The sequence below is a fragment of the Crocuta crocuta genome, unplaced genomic scaffold (assembly GCF_008692635.1).
Source record: "Crocuta crocuta isolate KB4526 unplaced genomic scaffold, BGI_CrCroc_1.0 scaffold330, whole genome shotgun sequence".
NCBI lineage: Eukaryota > Metazoa > Chordata > Mammalia > Carnivora > Hyaenidae > Crocuta > Crocuta crocuta.
The window spans coordinates 1,636,421-1,656,969 of record NW_027530521.1 but is presented as its reverse complement, the minus strand read 5'-3'; the positions used below and the strand labels follow the sequence as shown (position 1 = coordinate 1,656,969).

The 20,549-nt window shown below is 41.9% G+C and overlaps 1 protein-coding gene across 8 annotated transcripts in view; it reads right to left on the bottom strand.

Annotated features, from left to right (window-relative positions):
- Nucleotides 1-20,549, bottom strand: part of AMBRA1 (autophagy and beclin 1 regulator 1) — a 177,498-nt gene that overhangs the window by 93,251 nt on the left and 63,698 nt on the right. For 4 of the 8 annotated variants that reach the window (XR_013335874.1, XM_077767403.1, XM_077767406.1 and 1 more), the window contains 2 exons: nucleotides 14,525-14,611; nucleotides 9,852-10,031 (listed from right to left, as the gene is read on the bottom strand). The exons of 2 other annotated variants lie outside the window; for them this stretch is intronic. Coding sequence is in view for 5 of the 6 variants with exons in the window: in XM_077767403.1 (XP_077623529.1) it covers nucleotides 9,852-10,031; nucleotides 14,525-14,611 (267 nt within the window). In the remaining variant the exon portion in view is untranslated. The remainder of the gene's footprint in view (nucleotides 1-9,851; nucleotides 10,032-14,524; nucleotides 14,612-20,549) is intronic. 2 more of the 8 variants (XM_077767404.1, XM_077767409.1) reach the window with 1 other exon arrangement.

Genomic DNA, 20,549 nt, shown 5'->3' with positions numbered 1-20,549 from the left:
AGCCTGGAGCCTGCTTCGGACTCTGTATCTCCCTCTCACTCTGACTCTCCCCTGTTCACGTGGTCTCTCTCTCTCAGAAATAAATAAAACATAAAAAAAAAAAAGAAAGAAAGAAAGAAAGAAAAATGAACAAACACACCAGGGCTGGGGAAATTTCTGGGCTCCTTTGACATAATTCACAAGGCTCTTTTCAAACACCTACAACCAATCAACTTTCTGATTCAGTTTCTCCTTCCATTTGAAAAAGGGGGAGTGGGACACAAAACACAGCCAGAGATCATGGCTTTATAGTATTTAGAGATCACTGGAGGATATAAAGGAAAAAGTGAATGAGATCAGCTGGCTCAGATACAAAGTCTCAGACTGATGGCCACATTCGGCAGCATAAAAGAATCAATGTTGAGTGGAGATGCATCTGCTGGTCCTCAGCTTAACATCTTGACTAATAATGCACAAGCAGGAGCTAAATGGCATCTCAATAAAATGTAGAGAAGACTTCAAATTAAAAGCACTGAGAATTCTAACAAGGAAGGAGAGAAATAACACCATGGGGCTCAGAACGACTGGAAAACTGAGACGTGGTGAACACACAGTTGAGGTGCTGCCTATGGGAGAAAACAGCAAAGGACATCTAGGCGAAAACAGCCTCACTAGGAGAAAAACAGCTTAAAAACCGCTCCAGGAAAAATCCTGAAAACAGGAATGGGTAAGGTGGCAAAGGCCAGAATGCTCAAGTGAGGCAAGAAGAGGGAAAAAGGCCCTGGGCACTAGCACTGGCCACAGAAATCCCCAACTAAAGGCACAGCTCCCAGTAAAATAGAGGTGAAGAGAGCAACCAATGACTCCACATTCTGTAGTCTGGGAAGAAGGGAGGATTCAGAAATAAGGACTTCGGCTGAGGAAACACATTTCAGCACACAGCCTACCCGCAGCGGGGATGTGAAACAGAAGAAGGGAAGAGGGAGAGTTCCAAGAAAAGTGCAAAGGGCTTAAAAGTACTTAAAATAATGTTGCACTGAGGAAACCACATAGACTCTGCCACTCACTTCAGTGCTGATACAGGATCAACAAGAGGCAAGCCTGCACGAGCTGAAGGAGGCAGCACGAGTGAGGCAGAGACTGCGCGCGAGTGGACTGAAGGAGGTCTGCTGAATGAGCAGCGGGTGAAGGCAGACCCAGAGAGACGGTCTACCTTAGGAATGGTGGACGGTGTGGTGCTACATACTGGAGCCTAACATAACACAGCCTATGCCCTTCCCAAGGGGGCCTTTAAAGATAGACAGATAGATAGATAGATCGATCGATCGATCAGCCGGCCACAAGGAACCGAGTATGCAAATATGCTGATTCTGCTCCTCCCTCACAGGAGGACTGTTTGTCACCAGAATGCTTTTGAGGGAAACACCAAGAGAAATCCTCATCAATTTCATTAGTCAGAAGGTGCCTTTAAGCCAGCAGGACAGAAGCTGGTGGAGTTATTAATGGCTTTCCCAGCTGTTGAACTCTGTACATCTCTGATTAACTCTCAGAGGGGTATTTGGGAAGGAGAAGGGGTGGAGGGAATAAGATTTTCTTGTAAAAGATTTTATAAGGAAAAAACAATAACAACACCCTTCAAACAATAAGGCATCCAAGACAAATGCCAAAGACAAGAAAATGCATCTCTGGAACAAGAGAGAAAAACACAGCAGCGACTCTTGCTAAATGCCTGCGATTAATTGCCTCAGAGAGAAGCTATAATTTAAAGGAATGAAAAATACACCTACAGACTGCTGGCTGAGTCCTGACCAGACAGTCAGCTTGTCATTCCTCCTCATGACAAATGGCTCTGACTCGGGCCTTTATAAATGAGGTTCTTGCAGCAAAAAGCTCAAAAGGCCATTGTCCTCTTGAAAATATACAGTTGACTTTGCTGAAAATTATACTATTAAAAAAATAAGTGTCTCCCTTGGCTCTTCTGTTTTTATTCAATTTCCAGACAACAGAAGCCTGGCTGGTATTCCTGTCCCTGGACGGCACAAGTCCTTTCCTTACCCGGCCGGGTGCTCCTGGTAAGAAAACGAGGCCCATCTCTACTGCCAAGGACTGGGCACACGTGTAAGGGTTTAGATTTCTGGGAGGAAGGCTCAGGTCCTGTGGGTATCGTCCACAGGGGACCACTAAGAGCATGGGCCTCTTGGAACTACAGAGCTTTAACTTTTCCCTAAGGAAAAGTAATGTAACAGATAATTACCATTTACAAATTTCTCCCCTCCCTTATTCTATCTTTCATTTCATCTGCACACATTCCATATTCCTACTGTACATTTTACATTAAAAAACAAATCTGTATCTCTAAGTGGTTACGCCCTCCTTCCCCCGGCTCCCTCCTGGCTGTTTAATTCTTTCCTTCTGTGCTTTCCCATTCTATACCCAAGCATAATCCACACATATTCCCTTTTCCTTCCCTCTACCATTCCTCAAAATGAATATTATTACGTATTTTACTTGCCCAGATAGAATGCTAATTCTAAAGTTGCCGACTAATAGTCTATACTTCTAAGCAATAGGCTCAAAATCCTCAAGGAAAGCTAGAATTTAGGTAGGCATATATTTTAGAAATGTGTTGGGGTGCTCCAGGTACCAGATCTCTTATTCCTGATCCCCAGGAAGTCTCCCCACTTCTCTGAGACTTTTCATTATTCTGCCTCCGCTGAACACAAGGTAGGCTCATCTGAGGTAGTCAGCTTCAACAAAGATCTGAGTGCTTTAGCAGTAAACTTCAGAAACTGTCCACTCGGATTTTACAGATCAGACATTGAGGCCTAGGTGGGAAAGGGACTTGCCCAATCTGACTCAGCCTAAACTAGAAGCCAGGCTAAGGGGAAGTGGGCACTGACGACTGATGACGACTGATCCTGGGTCCCACCACAGCTGCTCTAGGAGTCACTTGCTGTTTTATCAATTTAGTTCAAAACTGGTTCAAGTAGGAGTCAAAAAGGACTCAGGCAACATTTCATTTGGAGAAGTAGGAAGTGAGACAGCTGAGCTTTCGCAGCTCATTTCCCAGGAACATTCACAAACAGGCCCCCACTCTTAGAAAACACCAGGCCTCTTACATCCAATACTTAACATTCAGTCCTCGTATGTTCTCTCCTCTATTTCGCCCACTGCTTCCTAACTGGTTTTCCTGCATCCATACACTTGCCACTTTAGGTCACCCCAACCAATGCTGTCCAAGTTAGCTGCCTCAAATACAGCTTCAACAATAACTTCCCCCAGATAAAAAATACAATCCATGGGCACCTGGATGGCTCAGTTGGTTAAGTGTCTGACTTCAGTTCAGGTCATGGTCTCAAGGTCTGTGAGTTCGAGTCCCACACCAGGCCCTCTGCTGTGAGCACAGAGCCCACTTCAGATTCTCTGTCCCCTTCTCTCTCTGCCCATCCCCTGAACTCGCTCTCTCTCCCTTTCTAAAATAAATAAACATTAAGGAAAATAATAATAAAATCTAAACTTTTCAGCCAGGCATTCCAGGCCCTCAGTTCAGGCCTTTCTGATCTTCTCTCTCACATTACAAGCATTCCATAGCTCTAGCCACAGATTCATTTAGGGTCCCCTGAATAAACCCTGTAAATCTTTTGTCTCTGGGCTCTTGCTTAAGCTCCTCCCTTTGAATCGCCTAGATTCCACCCTATCTCCTACCCTGCCCTCATCCTTCACCATATCACTTCATCTAAGTCCTGTGCAGTCTTCCCACCCAGCTGAAACCCATGGAGCCTCTTCCCATCTCCGCAAATACCCTCTTCCCTTCATCAAACACTGCTCTGTATTTTAGTGCTGCCTCATTACAGGCTGTCTCAGAAGTTATTAAGTAAAAATCTGCTCCCATTTATTTCATAGCCTAAAACTCTTCAGTGGCTCCCTTCACCTACAGGAGAATGTTTACCTCTTTTGCAGGGTACAGGGGACTCTCCAAAGATCTGGTGCCATCCTAAGTCTCAGGGCTCATCTCCTACCACATAGCTTGTACTTTACAATCTAGCCAAACTTACCAACAAGGGAATTTCTGAAATACTCCATGCTATTTCATGTTTCTATGACAGTACATTTTTTTTGTCTTTCTCCCAAGTAGGCCTAGAAGTGAAGGGCCTATTTTAATACGTATAACTTTCTCTTTTATAAACCTACATTGTGGGGACGCCTGGGTGGCTAGTCGGTTAAGGGCCCGACTTCCGGTCAGGTCACGATCTCATGGTTTGTGGATCTGAGCCTCACATTGGGCTCTGTGCTGACAGTGTGGAGCCCTGCTTGGGATTCTCTCTCTCTCTCTCTGTCTCTCTCTGCCCCTCCCCCATTCACACTTTCTCTCAAAAATAAATAAATAAAAACTTTTTAAAAAAATGAATAAACCCACCTTGTAAAAGAAGCAATCAACCACTACAAAACTCAAGTAAGTGAAATTATTGAAAACTCTGGTAAAAAGGAAGAGAACAGTTCCTTATTTCATCCCCCTTTAAGAACTACTTCTGTACAACACCACCACTCACCAAATACAGCAGGCTGCCTGATTCCTGACTGTTCTAGCAGATTCCAGTCTATAAAGAGAATAGCTTTAAAGTGTGTTTCCTGAGAATTTTTCTTCTACTTCTAATATCAAAGAGTCTATGGTTTGTAAGTTAAAGGAAGGAACAAAAGCAACTCCTCTTCAAACGAAGTAGACAAGAACACTCTCTAAAGATTTACCCTTCCCTTTCTTGGCTACAGTTATGTATCTGTTATTAGTAGTCAGACTCCCACAGGAGTCCTGGAAATTCTGGGCACAGAAGAGAGAGCGGGAACAAGTACTACCAATGGCATTAGGCTTCATTCCACTGGAATTTCCAGCCTCGAGAACTTGAAGCAAGTATATGAGTCTCACAAAGCTGCCAGGGTTCTGCCTATAGACAGATGATAAGAATAGTATTATTTGGTTTCTAACATATCTTCTTTGTCATGGCTCAATTAAATTTCAGTTACGGGAAATAAAGCAGGTGAAGAATATTAAATTCTGAACTAAAAGCAAGCAACTCTTCTTATGCCGACCCAATCAGATGGCAGAGCTGAGGGACAGCCTTCAGGACTCTCAGTGACCTCATACACCAAAAAGACCTTTTAACAACATCCTTGCTAGAAGGTGTCTAGTAAGGGGATCATAAAAGGAGAAGCTCTTTCCACATGAGGCTCTCTGTACACGTGTATGTGGTACCACTAGAACACGTCATGCCAAACTAAGGAACCAGAACCCATCTCTGGCACCCAGGAATGACTGTCATACGATGAAACAGTTTTGCCTATTCTGTCATAATATGGACTTCTGGGTAAAAGGAACTCAAATACAACCAGATAAATTAGAAAAATGAAGAAAACAAATGTAATAGATCTAAAGTGACTTCATCTTAAGGCTGAAAGACTAGAATTCTCACTGAGATGTTTTTCCAAAGTAAGCCTAATGTCACAATGGTGAATGACGAACTTGCTCTCTTCTGTGCTAGCAACAATTTTAAGTACTATAATTCCCCTATGGCCAGGATGTGTGGTGGAGATATTTGTGACTGATCCAATCTGAAGCTTCTCCACTTCTGTCATCAGCTCTGGGTATTCTTTGCCTTGGAAAGCAAAGCAGTTACAAAAAGAGGCAAGAAGTCTGGGCAGGAATGAGCTAGGGATGATTCTGGGATTATACATGCATTCAGAGTAACAGATAACATGAGGAAGGGGGTGAAGATAACAGGAACAAAAGACATATACCACCTCTTGTGCAGGCCTTAGCAACTTCTGGGACACAGCACTTAACCACACTGCTTCATAAAAGCCTCCCTCTCTTTCCAAAGGGATGGTGAAAATTAAAATGGCAATTTTCCTTATGCTTATTTGCCTTCTACATTCTAGCAGGTGGTCTGGGCTCAAAAGCAGGCAGACAGCAATGTCAGGGACAGCCATACCTTTACCCTGCTTGTGAATATCTTTATGCAAAGACAAATGCTGAAGGCTTCAGGACAGATCTTCTGACAGCAGGTTTCTGGATGCCCTGTTTATGCATTTTGATAAACACAGGGACCCTGCAGTCTCAATCCTGGCCACAGACAGAGATGAATGGCAGGAGATGATGCCTGCCTGGATAGATGGTCATTAATCCAGACCACAAAAGAACAGAAAATTTAACCTGATGCTGACCAACCTTCAAAGCTATCCTCCCCAGAGATAAATCTAGATAGTCTTCTTCCACAGCAAGCTCAGGGAGCAAGAGCTCAAATGAGGTTCTACATCATTTTTAAAGGTTTTTAAATCTGCAGGACAATAAAAGCCAGACACTAAATATGTTTGCTCCTATACTCAAATCTCAGACATGTCTGATTTTGGTTGTCTCTGTATCCTTATTGAAAAGAAAACAAACAAACAAACTTCAGTGGAGTAAATACCTCATTAGATTATTATAAGAATTAAACAAGTGGCGCCAGATTGGCTCAGTTGGTTAAGCCTCAGACTTTGGCTCAAGTCATGATCTCACGGCTTGTGAGTTCGAGGCCCACGCTGGGCTCTGTGCCGACAGCTCAGAGCCTGAAGTCTATTTCAGATTCTGTGCCTCCCTCTTTCTCTGCCCCTCCCCTGCTCCCACTCTGTCTCTGTCTCTCTCTCTCAAAAAGAAATAAAAACATTTTTTAAACCTTTTTAAAAAGAATTAAACAAGATTTTAAAATATATATAAAATGTATGTTAATATATTTATATGTATTACAAATACTTTGTATGTTATAAATTAGGATACATATGAAAAATATTATCATAACTGATAACCTTTCATTCAATAGATGATGGAAAAGAATCAAAAAAGATGGGATCTGGGGACTCTATACACCTGGAGGGGACAAGGCAGATTATGCCAAAACACTTCCCGGCTTCGCAAATGGGGAGAGAACTGAAGATGTCAAATGGGATGGCAAAGGCAGGAGCAGGGTGTGCTGTGCAGGCGAGGAAACCAGCAGAGCAATTTCTCCTAACAGCACCCTACGTGTCAGGAAGACTCCAGGCCCCATCTAACTTACCTGCTTCTCTATGCCTGAAAAAACTATAAATTATGATCATTTGAGCTTCTGACTTTCCTTCTAGTTATCAAAAGCTGAGGAAAAGGATTGGGGCAGAGAAATTAAAATGGGTTCACACAGGGGCACCTGGGTGGTTCAGTCAGTTAAAAGCCATCTGACTCTTGATTTCAGCTCAGGTCATGATCTCGAGGTTCGTGAGATCGAGCCCCTTGTTGGGCTCAGTGCTGACAGCACAGAGCCTGCTTGGAATTCTCTCCCTCCCTCTCTCTCGGCCCCTCCCCTGTTCTCACACACACGTGCACACTCTCTCAAAATAAATAAACTTTTTGAAAAATGGTTAAAATGGGCTGATCCATTCCTTCAATTCTCACCCATTCCCTTCTAGAGTACCTAGAGATTAAGAGAAGAGAAGCAGCCGCAAGCAGCACTCCGTTTACAACATGGGGAGGAGAGCAGGGGGAGAGCAGGGAAAAAGACAGAGAAAGAATGAACAGACGGTAACTCAGCATCAACCAGCCAGTAACATCCTTCACTAGGAGACCTGGACTACTAATATTGAGGTGACTAATCCACCACTGCTATTAAAAACAAGATTACAGTCTGCATCAGCTCAAAAAGAAAGGCAAACACCCTGGCAAGGGACCTTCAGAGGAGCATTAGAGAAATTAGCCCATTGTTATTAACCAGGGAGCAGCAGAAGAGCCCTAGGGAGAAATAATCGTAAGTCAGAGCATGAAAGGTGAAGAAGGCAATGTAAATTCAGGTCGTGCTGAAGCCAGGGGGAAGGTGAGAGCACAGGTGGGTTGTGGGGAGCACAAGGAGGAGGCAGTCTGACACAGGAAAATCGAGGGGGAAGGAAGGGGAGAGGGAGGAGGTGGTAGCAGAAGAAAGAGAAGGTAAGATGACAACAGAACATTTTAAACGAACCCAGAACTCCATTGTGAAGGACAAGTCACGAGGCAAGATACAGCTCAAAGACATAAGCCCCACGTTTCACCACTGCAAAGAGGTAACACGGCCTTCCAAACGTGCGTGGAGGGAGGCTGTGCAATCTGCACGGACTCCCAGAGCTCCCCAGGATTACTGAGGTTTTTCGGCGATAGTAAGTCCCAGCAGCGTTGGCATGCACTTGAAACTGGTTCTCTTGAATAGACCCCAGCGCTGGAAAAATAATCGTATCTGCAGGGGAACCTATTTCACTACTGGTGTCTGTCTGTATAAGGGAGTACAGTCTCTCCCCTCACTGCTGGTACATGCACCCACCGTCCCCTAGAGTGGACTGAAGGAAGAATGACATGTGCTAGGAGCCAGGAGCAGGGCCCCTGCTCCAAGAGCCACCACAGCTGCTTCAGGACATCCCTGCATTTCTTTCACGTTTACATCTTACCCAGACAAATGAACTGCCTATTCAGTTGGTCTTCTGCTTCCAAGTACGTAATTGCTAGCGTGTTTAAGGATCATATCAGGAAGACAAATTGGTATAAAGGTTGTTTCCACCTTCTTAGTTGTCTTTGGCAAAAGATTTCTCCAACACATCTTAAAGCTCTATGGCAAGGTGGCTCTTGGAGAACTATCCATTCAGCTCACGGAAGAGGAAGGTCGAGGAAGAGGCAAGAACTCTTAACATCCCAGACCTGACCAGGTTATGTCAAGATAGAGAAGGAAAAAAAAGGAAAATGACTGACAGGCTGTCCTATTCCAATACTGTCACTAAAAAAAGGAGAAAAAAAAAAAAAACTCAACCACCTCTCTCTCTTGTTTTGCATAGTTGAGAGTACCAAAATATAGGAATCAAAACAAGAACCAAGCATCCAATTTGATATAAACCAGGAAAGGTTTCAGAATGGAAAGAAACACAGTGAATGGTTAGAAAGGTGAGGAGCAGCAGGTCAGAGATTTCAAACACAGCAGTGACACTGGGGTATTTAATCCTGTGCACAGGGCTGACCCTGATCCTTTAGCTCGCCCCCACCATCCAATCGACCACTCAAAAACACAAGAGCAAGGAATCACCTCTCAACCCACCACATTAGTTTGACAGGCAACTTTCAAAGGATCCTTCCTAATGGGGGAGGTGCGGGGAGAGAGAAAGTTTAGGCAATGGAGGAGAACTTTAAAGAATCAGTGTGATTCAAGGGTACAAAGGGACCTGTCTTTAGGGAAATCCAGATATGTCTTTTTTTTTTTAATTGTTAACGTTTATTTATTATTTTGAGAGAGAGAGACAGAGACAGAGACAGAATGGGAAGCAGGCTCCAGGCTCTGAGCTGTCAGTACAGAGCCCGATGCGGGGCTCGAACTCACAAACCTCAAGATCATGACCTGAGCCGAAGTCAGACGCTGAACTGACTGAGCCACCCAGGCGCCCCCAGATATTTCTGTTATTTCTAATCTCTATACCTACTTCTGCTTAAGAAAAAATACCAACCATCCTTTCTCCCTGATGTTGTGAAAACAGGCCATGAGAAGCACTTCCACAGCCACCGTTCATGCAAAAGGGAAATAAAAGTGCTGCCTACGTAGCAGCAGCCATCTTCTCCAGCCTGGCCTGGGGCCAATGGGCCACTGCTCCCCACAGGCTCCGGCGAGTCAGCAGCACAACTGCCAGAGGGGGGCAGTGCCCTGCACATTTTAACCCCCTTCCCCTCACCCCATCCTGTACTCATACATAACAACTTCGGGGTTTGAAATAAGAAATGTCAACCACTGAGGCTTGGACAGTGGTCACCTTGGAAGCACACACAGCTTGGGAGGACAGGGAAGAAAGCAAGCTGAGTAGGTACTTACTCAAAGTCCTCAAACTCCAAGTCGGTTCCCTCTACTGATGGGCCCTGGTTGTCTGAGGAAGAGGAGGAGGTGGAGGAACGGAGCCGGTTCTGCTGATAGCGCATGGAGCGCTGGCGAATACTGTCTCTCCGTGAGAGATACTGGATCATCCTCTGGGCGTAGTATGCGGCAGGAGATAATCTGAGAGAGACAGAGATGGACAAACACAAACTAGCACTAATGTGGGGAATACTGTGAAAGACAGTAAAGCCAGCTCTTCTTGCTGAGGCCAACTCCGGAGATGTGAAAAATAAAGGGCATTTAACTCACCAGGAGGTCTGCACTGCACAATGTGCTTATCAGACTACCACCCGTGTTTCTGTTCTGAGAGGAGGCAAAGAGGCTGTGTAATCAGTCATCATCTGTTCAACAGCTGCCCCCTCCCAAGGGGATAACACCGAACCTTCCTTTTTTAGTTTCTTAAGGGACCCATTTTAGCTTCTCAGGGTGCCATTCATACAGATTTACAGCCTTCTTCAATCATCCAGATTCAAAATATAAGAAACGAAAAGGGACCACAGCCATCATCTACAGGCCAGCTCTTCCTTCATTTTATACAGGAGAAAAGAGCCCAGGAGATGGCAAACCAGACATGACTGAAGGAGGTGCCGCCTTCACCAGGTCTTCTTTCTTCTCCAACAAATCCACACAGCTCCATATATGTCCCAGCTCCCTAAAGGGAGCTCTATGGATTATTCGCAGACAGTCATAACACAGAGAAAATATTCAGGATTGAAAAAGAGAGTTAAAATGTATTCAGGAAAACAAAATCTACCAGGGAAGAAAAGATTTTTCTATTTCTTACAATATAGCATCCGAGGCTACATGGGCACTAAGCAATACAGAAGGCAATAGTTACTCCTTTTTCTGCTCCCTTACCATGGCTATTCTCAGTGGATAATTAGTCTAGACCACTATTCTGTGTCTTAGTGTCTTCATACTCCTGAAAATGTCTAGTGTCTCCTACAACTCACCACATTCCCTTTCTCAAGTTTTCCCTCCATCTTTTACAACAGTGCTATATACTAAGAAATTGAGAGAAGAACAATAGGAAAATTTTTTTATATGATAATATGAAGTAGATTACTAAGAAATTTCCAGACTTAAAACTTGCCTAAGGTTATACACTTTGACTCGACAATTCCACTAGGAATCTTATCATACAGAAAAACACAAGGATATATATATATGTATGTATATGTTGTTAGCATTAGTGAAAAACTAGGAAACATCCCAAATGCCCACCAACAGATTAAAGAAACTATATCCATACAAAGAAACACTATATAACTATTAAAAAGAATAAATCATCCCTATATACACAGAAGAAAAACCCTCTAAAACAAAAATTTAAGTGGGAGAAAAACTGAAGAATGGTATGCATATTCTAATATGTATATAAAAATATATGTATTTCTTTAATTGAACAAAACTAAAGGAAACACGGCAATCCTAATGAGGATCCCTGGGAATACTAACTTGTATAATGTTTGACATAAAAGGAAGAAAAGCATTTATGTGTGTATACACACACATAACACACATATATTTAATGGAAATCTGGAAAAACTGATTGAGAATGGAAATAGTAATAGTTACATCCAAATGGTAGGGAAAGTATTTACAAAATCTTGCTGCCCTACATTTCCTTACCCCTGAACAAAGTTTCTGGGAAAACCTCAGTCTATCTATTGACTCAGGACAAAGGAGATTCTGCAGTCACTTGCTATAGGAACTAAGGTTGCCTCTGAAATGCCAGTCATCAGAGTTGGTATCCTTCTGGCCAATCATCAAATGGAATTCACAAGCAGGCCAAACGACAATCCTTGGAACTCAAAAGTCTTTGTTACAGAACTCTATACTGCATTTGGCATCCCTGAATCCAAATTATACAGCAGGTCAGCATGGGATACGCAGATGCCTTGGCCAAGATCATCAGAGTACAAGAACTGTTTCTTAAAACTCTCAATGTTAGCTTCCATTTATCCATGTGGGCCCACTGCCATGCACTTTGCAAGGATGAACCAAGAATCCTAAATTTTCAAGAGACAAAAGTCAGCACTCTTGAGCTGTTCCTTTACTTACTAAATATGCAGAAATTTTCCAGAAGACAACCACTGATGGTTAAATTCTTAAGTCAACCAGACTAGAAAAGAGTGTAAAAAACATTTCAAGAGCAAAATGAAGTTTCTTCTTCTGGAATGGATTCTGAAAACTGTCCATAGGTATACACATTTCTCAGTTGTTAACCCACCGTAACTAATTTGAAAATTGTATTATTGGTGACGGAAGTAGAAAAAATGTTGATACAGACAATAAGATTGCACTTTTATGTAAGGGCACAATTTTAGCAGTAGGTAACCCCAATTGTTTAATTTCACTATAGCATAGGAATTCCTTCTAAGCTACAAAACTGCATCAGTGGTAAAGAAAAAAGGATTCCTGGCACAATTATTAAATACAAGTACATCCTGGCCTCGTCTTTGTAGGTATCCAGAGGGAAGCTAAGGATCTGAATGCTGAATCATCTCACAAAGACTTTGACCTATATGTATTGTGTAGGGTGAAGTCTAAGAGGAAAAAGAAGTTAAACAACCAGCAGTGAGGTAGCAATCATCCTCCTACTGAAGAGCTGGATAATCACCAAACTCTAAAGTGTTCCAAGTAAAAATTTTTAATGTTTAATAAATTGCTAGTTTTCTTCAAGGAAGAATACTTTCCCCTCCAAGGAAACCTATTTTGTGTTCAGAGGGAAAATGTAAAAATAGCAACACCACAAAGTATGACACTTTCTGTGATAAAGAGATCTGAGTGGGAGTAAATAAAAGATTTATTACATGAAAGGAGGACAAATAACGGTCTTTAAGAATTACTGTTAAACTTTGTCAGGTTAAAAATTCTGGGGATAAGATTCCTATTGCTGTCCTTATTTTATAGCAAAAAGTTCTTAGTGTTTCAGAGTCATTTGATTGATGCCAAAAATTTCCTTCTCTTACGTAGGACTTATTACTTTCAAGTATGATCAGAGACATAAACTTCCATGTTCGGCCGTCATTTCAGTTGCCTCCCCACATTCCCTGATCCTTGGATTTGCCATTTCTGGGGTATAGAAAAGAAAGCAAGACAGGAATCTTTTCATTAGTCTCTCAGAAAGAATGCTCAGTATCATGACATCACTGCAGCCAGCAACAAAGTCACTCAATATCCCTAGAATCAACTTGGTCTACAGGTCTTTCTAGACTTGTAATTCTTAATCTAAAGCAAAGCTCAATGGAGCACCTGGGTGGTTCAGTCGGTTAAGCATCTGACTTGGCTCAGGTCATGAACTCACTGTTCGTGGGTCCAAGACCTGCGTGGGGCTCTGTGCTCAAAGCTCAGAGCCTGGAGCCTGCTTCGGATTCTATGTTTCCGTCTCTCTCTTACCCCTCCCCTATTTGTTCTCCCTCTCTCTGTCTCTCAAGAATAAATATATGTTAAAAAAATAAATAAAATAAAAATAAAGCAAAGCTCATTTAGCTTTTTCTAACCTATGTATTTGTTACCTTGCCAACCCCACCATTATAAATTACTCTTTCTTTTGGCAAAGCCTCACAATGTGCTCTGTTGTTGCCTAATGTGACAGTTATCCCCTTTTGAGGTCATTAACAGAATCAGCAAGTCTGGCTGTAACAACACCAAAGGTCTGCTTGCTATAAATTAATGTTATACATCAACTTGACACCCCATCCTTGGTCCTCAATAACCAGTGTCAGATAAGGGTGGGCCTTGAACTCATCTACATGTTTTGTTGTTTTTGTAATTTTTTAAAAAAATTTCTGAGAGAGAGAGAGAGAGAGAGAGAGACAGTGTGAACAGGGGAGGGTCAGAGAGAAAGGGAGATACAGAATCTGAAATAGGCTCCAGGCTTTGAGCTGTAAGCACAGAGCCCAAGGCAGGGCTCGAACCCACAAACCGTGAGATCATGACCTGAGCCGAAGTCAGACGTTTAACCTAACCAACTGAGCCACCCAAGCGCCCCTGTTTTGTTTTTTAAATCTCTTCAAGAACTCTTCAAATATCTTCTAATCACTGTAAGGTAAGCACTTTAATAAAATTCCAACTTGTTCTATTTGGTTACCTTTTTGTCAGTCATCTCTTCCTTTATGTAGCGTCCAAGAAACTGAACATCTGAATGAGCTTGATTTCTGCCTTTTGATAATCTAAATTCTCTCTCAAATGAGAGCAAGTAGGATTTTTTATTAGTTGGTTAGTTTTAATTTGTAAGTAATTTCCCTATTAATAAAAACTTGTTTCCCTTTTGGCTGTCCACCTGAATGACAACAGCCTCCCTGATTAGCAATAAAGAAGGATCCTGTGATTCTGCCAGTGGCCTCCTCAGGTCCCCTTTCTAAGTGCCCCACTTACAGGAATGAGCCCCAAAGGACAAGAGCTCAGTCACAACTCTCTACCATAAGAGGTTCTGTTCACTTACCTGCAACACTTCCCAATCACCTGAACCACCTGTCTCAAAACTGTAACTGAAGAGTAAAAGAGCACCAGGACCAGAGAGGCACAGAATGGGGCTTCCAACAGCTTGGCAACCCCAAGGGCAGCCCCTCCCCCCCACCTAGTGCCATTTCTCACTTTGGCCTTACCTCGCTGGGTCTGGGTAAATTGGGTGCTCTCTGGATCCTGCTCCATCATAACGGGATAATGAAATGAGGGAAGACTCCAGCAGCCTCCTAGCAGAGATTAAAAAAATGGCAATAATCCCTGTCAATTACCAACTCAGAGGTCATTCATAAGGAAAATTAGGGGGAGAGATAAATAACATCCCCCTCTGCAGCTAACTGACACCTGTTATCTGGGATCAAATCCTTCCTACAAACTAAGTACTTAGAGACATAAATAAATGAGCAACTGAGCTCCCACACTGGGTATGGCCACTGTATTATGCTGAATACTGCTCTTCAGTGAAAAATGAACAAGTGCTTCAGAGACATGATCTTATTTCTATTTGTAGTATCTCCAGCAGACAAATAGGAGGTTGGGATCAACACAGGAGGGGAAAATTAGGCATACTCAGAGAATATCATGTAGTGCCAACATTTATCTTGGTGTTCACTTCCTCCATGTTACGCTAATCCATACATATCATCTTATCTTCTACTCATTCTGCTCTCTCCACACCCTTTTTGTGAGAAGGAGTACCCCTCAGGCTCTCTTAACAACTGACAAAAATCTTTAATTATATAATCTAGCCCAATCATAAGTTCAATTGATCATATATGATACACCCACATTTTATTGAGTACTTCTTCGGTGCCAGGCGAATACTAAGTATTTCACATATATTTCTTAACTTAAACCACATCACAATCTGGAAAGGTAGGCATAATATACAAACATGAGAACACTGGGCCTAAAAATTAAGTATATGGCACTGTGGCACAGGGCTATTCAATGATAGCACTAGGACTCCAGTGAAGCTCTGTGAACTCCAAAATGCTTCAAACCACAATGCTACACTGTAGGACATTGTAGGCTCCAGGCAGGTAAAAAGTACATACGTATCCACTGTGAGTCCAAGCTAGAAGGTGGGCTTTGTATTGCTGGCTCTTCCTGTTTTTAAGGGAAGCCACAAATCTGGACTTTTCCATGTAATCTCCTGACAGTTAAATTTTAGCTAAAACCTTTTTTCCCCTCTTTGTAAAAGGGCCACTTTAAACACATCTGATAAACGTGGCCCAGGGCCCCCTCCCCACCCCCACCCCCCCCCTCTGCCATGTCTGCCACACTGCTTCCCAATTCAAATGTGCCTTGGCAGCCAATCAAGCTCCTGCCATAGAACACATTTCAAAGGAAATGGTCTCAGAAAGAAATGCATATTGTTCCTCTCCAGGAGCATCTTGCCTGGCTCTCCCGGGAACAGGTCTCCAGCTCCCTGCCAGACTCGTCTTTAAAGCAGATCTGGAGGATAAGGACAGCAGCTACCAATCTTTTCCAATTGAGTTAATTCAATTCACTGTTATTAAAACCAGCTGGCTTTAGGTATAGTCATGTGCAGTCACTTTATCCCAGCAACTGGCTCACCAAAGCATTTCCCCTAACAGCCTGGGAAAGAGATATAGCAGAGGCCCTGTCAAGCTGGCTTGCTACCTTTCCTGCCCAGGACAACCAACTGTTAAATGCTGCTTTCTATATAGACAAGGCCTCTAACCCTCACACAGAAGTTCCTCTGAATAGTCCTACTACAGAATGAAGGGAGAGAATATTACAATGTAACCAATGAAGAAGAGAAGAAAGGAATAAAATACATCTCTCCAGTTGAAAACCTGACTCTTCAATGTTATCACTGTTTTACAGTAGCAGGAATGCCGTGTTTCATCAATTCTAGGGGCCATCCTCCCATTATAATATGTCTGAAATTCGGATGCATCTTATAAATGTGTGACACAGTTTAATTGACAGTTTAATTTTCTCCTTTCATTAAGGGGTCACATAAAATAATGACTAAAATAATGGCATGTCTCTTGAGTTTTGCACTACACAATGTTAGAGGAAGGGGTGGTGAGAGGCACACAGACTGGAGAAAGAAGTGAAATTCTGAGAGGAGTATCTATTCAGGACATTTATGCCATCTTAGATAAATACTTGTTCACTACTAATGAATTAGTTCTATAGGAATTGGGAAGGTTGAAGAATAGAAGCAAGATCTGGGAGCAGCTGCCTTCCCTGGAATACCCAGAAGCTTGTTCCATCCCAAAATGCTCTGGAGTTAGTCCTGGGCATAACTGAGCCTTGTCATGGCTGCTTAGTAAGCAGAAGCCCTTTGGAAAAGAGCATCCTGCAGAGTGACCAACACATATCCTTAAGTACTTTCCACCTGGAAAATGATGCTACTAAGTTAGGAAGTCAACATTACCCCCTACTTCTATGCTAAGGCTGTGCCAGTATTCAGAGAGAGGAGATGACTTTTAAAGGATGCAATAAAGGAGATTCTTGAACTAGAAGAGTTTGGATTAGATAATTTTAATTTTAATGATTCCATTTTATGATCCTGCAAAATCTACTTCCCACCCTACTTTCCTATCTTAATTAAGAAGACTTCTTTAAATCAGGGTAAAACCAAAATGTTAAGCTTTATCCCTGGGGAGTCCCTGATGACGTTCTTTTGGAACATGCATCCCTTGTGCCTACTCACTACAGAATCTGCTAGCACCATTTGCTCCCCCAGGCAATACAATGGACTGGCAAGCCATATATATATATGGCATTTTAACTGCTAATACACAAAATCAGGAGAGCCAATTACTATGAATAGCACCCCCACACACTTATCACTGATTAAACATTAAGTTCTCTTCAATTACGAGTATTATCTGAAGGAATAAAAGACTCCTCCAATTGGCATTGAACAGAGAAAGAACCAGAACTACTAGATGAGTAAACATGACCACCATTCCTAGGAACCTCTAAAAAAGACCTTTCTCACCTACAGTTAGCTTCCTGCAAAGAGCCATTCATGGGGAAAGGACACAAAATGGGATGAGATGGCAGCTGTATGCCTTCTTCTCTGGCCACCACAAATGTGACTTGAATTAACCATCTGTTGTCTAATTCAACAATGGGAAATCAGGTAGGACTTAGGAGGGGCTCAGACAAGCTTCTTCAAGCTTGAAGCTACCTTTTCATTCTGACCTATAATCACAATTTAGAAATGTTTTTAATTTTGAAAAAAAAAATTGTTTATTTATTTTTGAGAGAGAGACAGTGCGAGCCAGGGAAGGGCAGAGGGAGACACAGAATCCGATACAGGCTCCAGGCTCTGAGCTGTCAGCACAGAGTCCGATGTGGGGCTCAAACTCACGAACCGTGAGATCATGACCTGAGCTGAATTCGGACACTTAACCAACTGAGCCACCCAGGCGCCCCAAGAAATGTTTTTAAAGAGTCACTGAAACCCTGTCAAGGAAAAAACGAAAAACAAAAATCCTCTTTCTTTACAAGTTTGCCTGGTTCATTCTCAATATCAATGGTGTCCAAGTGAAACACACAAGGGTTGTGCTATTTCAATCTACTGGAGAACAGAAAGAAAATATCAGAACTTTTGTTTTATAATGTATAACTATAATGTATAACACATACACATGGATTGCTAAAAAGCCTTTACTAACGGAAGTACTTTTTTTTTTTTAATCTGGAGACCACTGCTCTATCAAACTATCTCCTATTTTTAAGAAAATTCAACATTTAAAAGAATAAGCACAAATATATAAATATAAAAACCATAAATATGCAAAAACATAACCTTACTCATACACAGAGCAAAAGAGAGAGAATGATAAAGCAAATGTGGTGAAATGCCAACATTTAGGGAATATGGGTGAAGAGTACATGGGATTTCTTTGCACTATATTTGCAACTATCCTTCTTCTCTGAAATTATTTCAAAATTAAAAACATTCAACATACAAAACTGAAAAACCACTGAAAACTAAAAAGAAAATGCTTCATTTTCAAAAGAATTACTCACTTCTTAAAAAGGATTTCTTCAAATATCAAGTTGCCCTAATGCCCCTAGGCAGGTTTGGTAAACTGCAGGCCCCAAGCCAGCTGTCTGTTTTTATATAGTTTTACTCAAACATAGCCACACCCATTCACTTATATATTGTCTATGGCTGCTTTGGAGCCAGCAAGGCAGAGTCAAGTAATCCTGATAGTAATAGCCTTAAAATACTTGCTACCTGGTCCTTTACAGAAAAAAAAATCTGCCCATCCCTGCTCTAAAATATTTGTTTACATAAAATCCCCTGAAAGATAAAGTGGAGTCACTAAGAAATGGAACACAAAAACCTGAAATCAAAGAATTACACACTAGAATAAAATACCAGACATTACTATTAAACCCCACTAAAATCATTAGTCAACAGAAACACAATTCATGCTGTAAAATTCCTAACACTGTATTTTATTTTACTTTGTTTCATTTTGAGAGAGAGAGAGAGAGAGAGAGAGAGCGAGAGCTTGAGCACACTAGCGGAGGAGAGAGGCAGAGGTGGGGGAGAGAGAATCTTAAACAGGTTCCACACTCAGGGCAGAGCCTGACACAGGGCTCGATCTCATGACCCTGGGATCATGACTTGAGCTGAAGTCAAGAGTCAGGAGGCTCAACTGACTAAGCCACCCAGGCGCTCCACCCCTCTTACATTTTAAATGACTACAGTTATTTCTTCCTTCCCTGATTAATACACTGAATATGTGCAAGGAGGTTCCCTAGATCCCCTATATCCTTTGATGACTAAGAAAGCAATTTAAAAAAACAAAACAGTGGAAAAGAGCTCTGAGAAAGAACAAAGTTGTCAGGGCAGATAAGATGGGTCATCTAAGAGAAAAGAACTTTTGTTTCAAATCCAATGGATATCAGAATTGAGAAGACGCAAAGAGTTTGGGTACTAGTCCAGACAGAATGAATAAGCTGGTGACAACTCTTCCTTACTAAACAATTATGTCCTGAAGATATTCTTTTAACTAGTTGTCAGATCACAGAAAAAAAAAATCAATATCCTAAAGCAAACAAACATGTGCAAACCTTCTCTAATCACTGGAAAATATCAACTGCCAGAACTCTGTAACCTATAAGACATGTAAAGCCTGCTCCGAGAACCTAAGAGGCCACTGATGCCCCATGCCCAGAGAGTAATTTCCCCCAGCCTGGCTTTGATGTCTGTGTGACATTTGCTATTTGAGTTCAGGGGAGCCAAACCCAAAACTAATAGCTCCCTTCTGCCTAGAAAATAAAATTCCTCAGTTTGGTATCCAAAGCTCTGTAGCCACATTCCTCATTCCTTCGGGATGTGTGATTCACTCTAGCCTGGTGGTTTTCAAACTTTTTGGTCTCAGAACTCCTTTAACACTCTTAAAAATTATTGAGGACCCCAAGGAGCTTTTGTTTATACGAGTTTTATCTATCAATATTTATCTTTGAAATCGAAATTGAGGAATTTTTAACACAAGCATACATTCCATCAGCCATCATAATGATACCTTGTTACACATCACACAGTGAAAACACCACTTAACACTTGTGAAACAGAGAACAGCTCAGCAGTATTACAAACACAGTTTCTACTTCAGGGACCCCAGGCCATACTTTTGAGAACCACTGCTCTAGCTAAACTAAACACACACCCTCACTATCTCATCTATGCATTTAGATTGGCCATTGCTTCTTTCTGGAAAGTTCTCCTTCCTCATTTCTGCCTTAAAAAATCCTTTTAATCCTTTAAGGCTCAAAATCCTTTAAGGCTCCTTCACCCCAAAAGTTTATTCTCTTCCCCAAGACCCCCATAGCATTCTGAAACCTCCCTTCAAAGGCCTCTACCAAGTCACCTTGTATTTGTTACTGATAAGTATGTTTTATCTCTGCTACTGGACTACAAACCACATGAAAGCAAGTACTGGGTCCAAGTCATCTTTCTGTCCCCATTAAAACTCCAATCCTAATTAACATGTTTAATAGGAAACCAATAAATATCTGTGAATAAATCAGCAGTCCTAAGTAGATTTGGAAGACTAAATAAGATGTGATTGCCCCTCACTGACCTTGTGACTTTCTGACAAGGATGCTAGATGTCCAAAAACCCACACTAAAATTCCTGAAGAAACAAGGTTTTCAGAA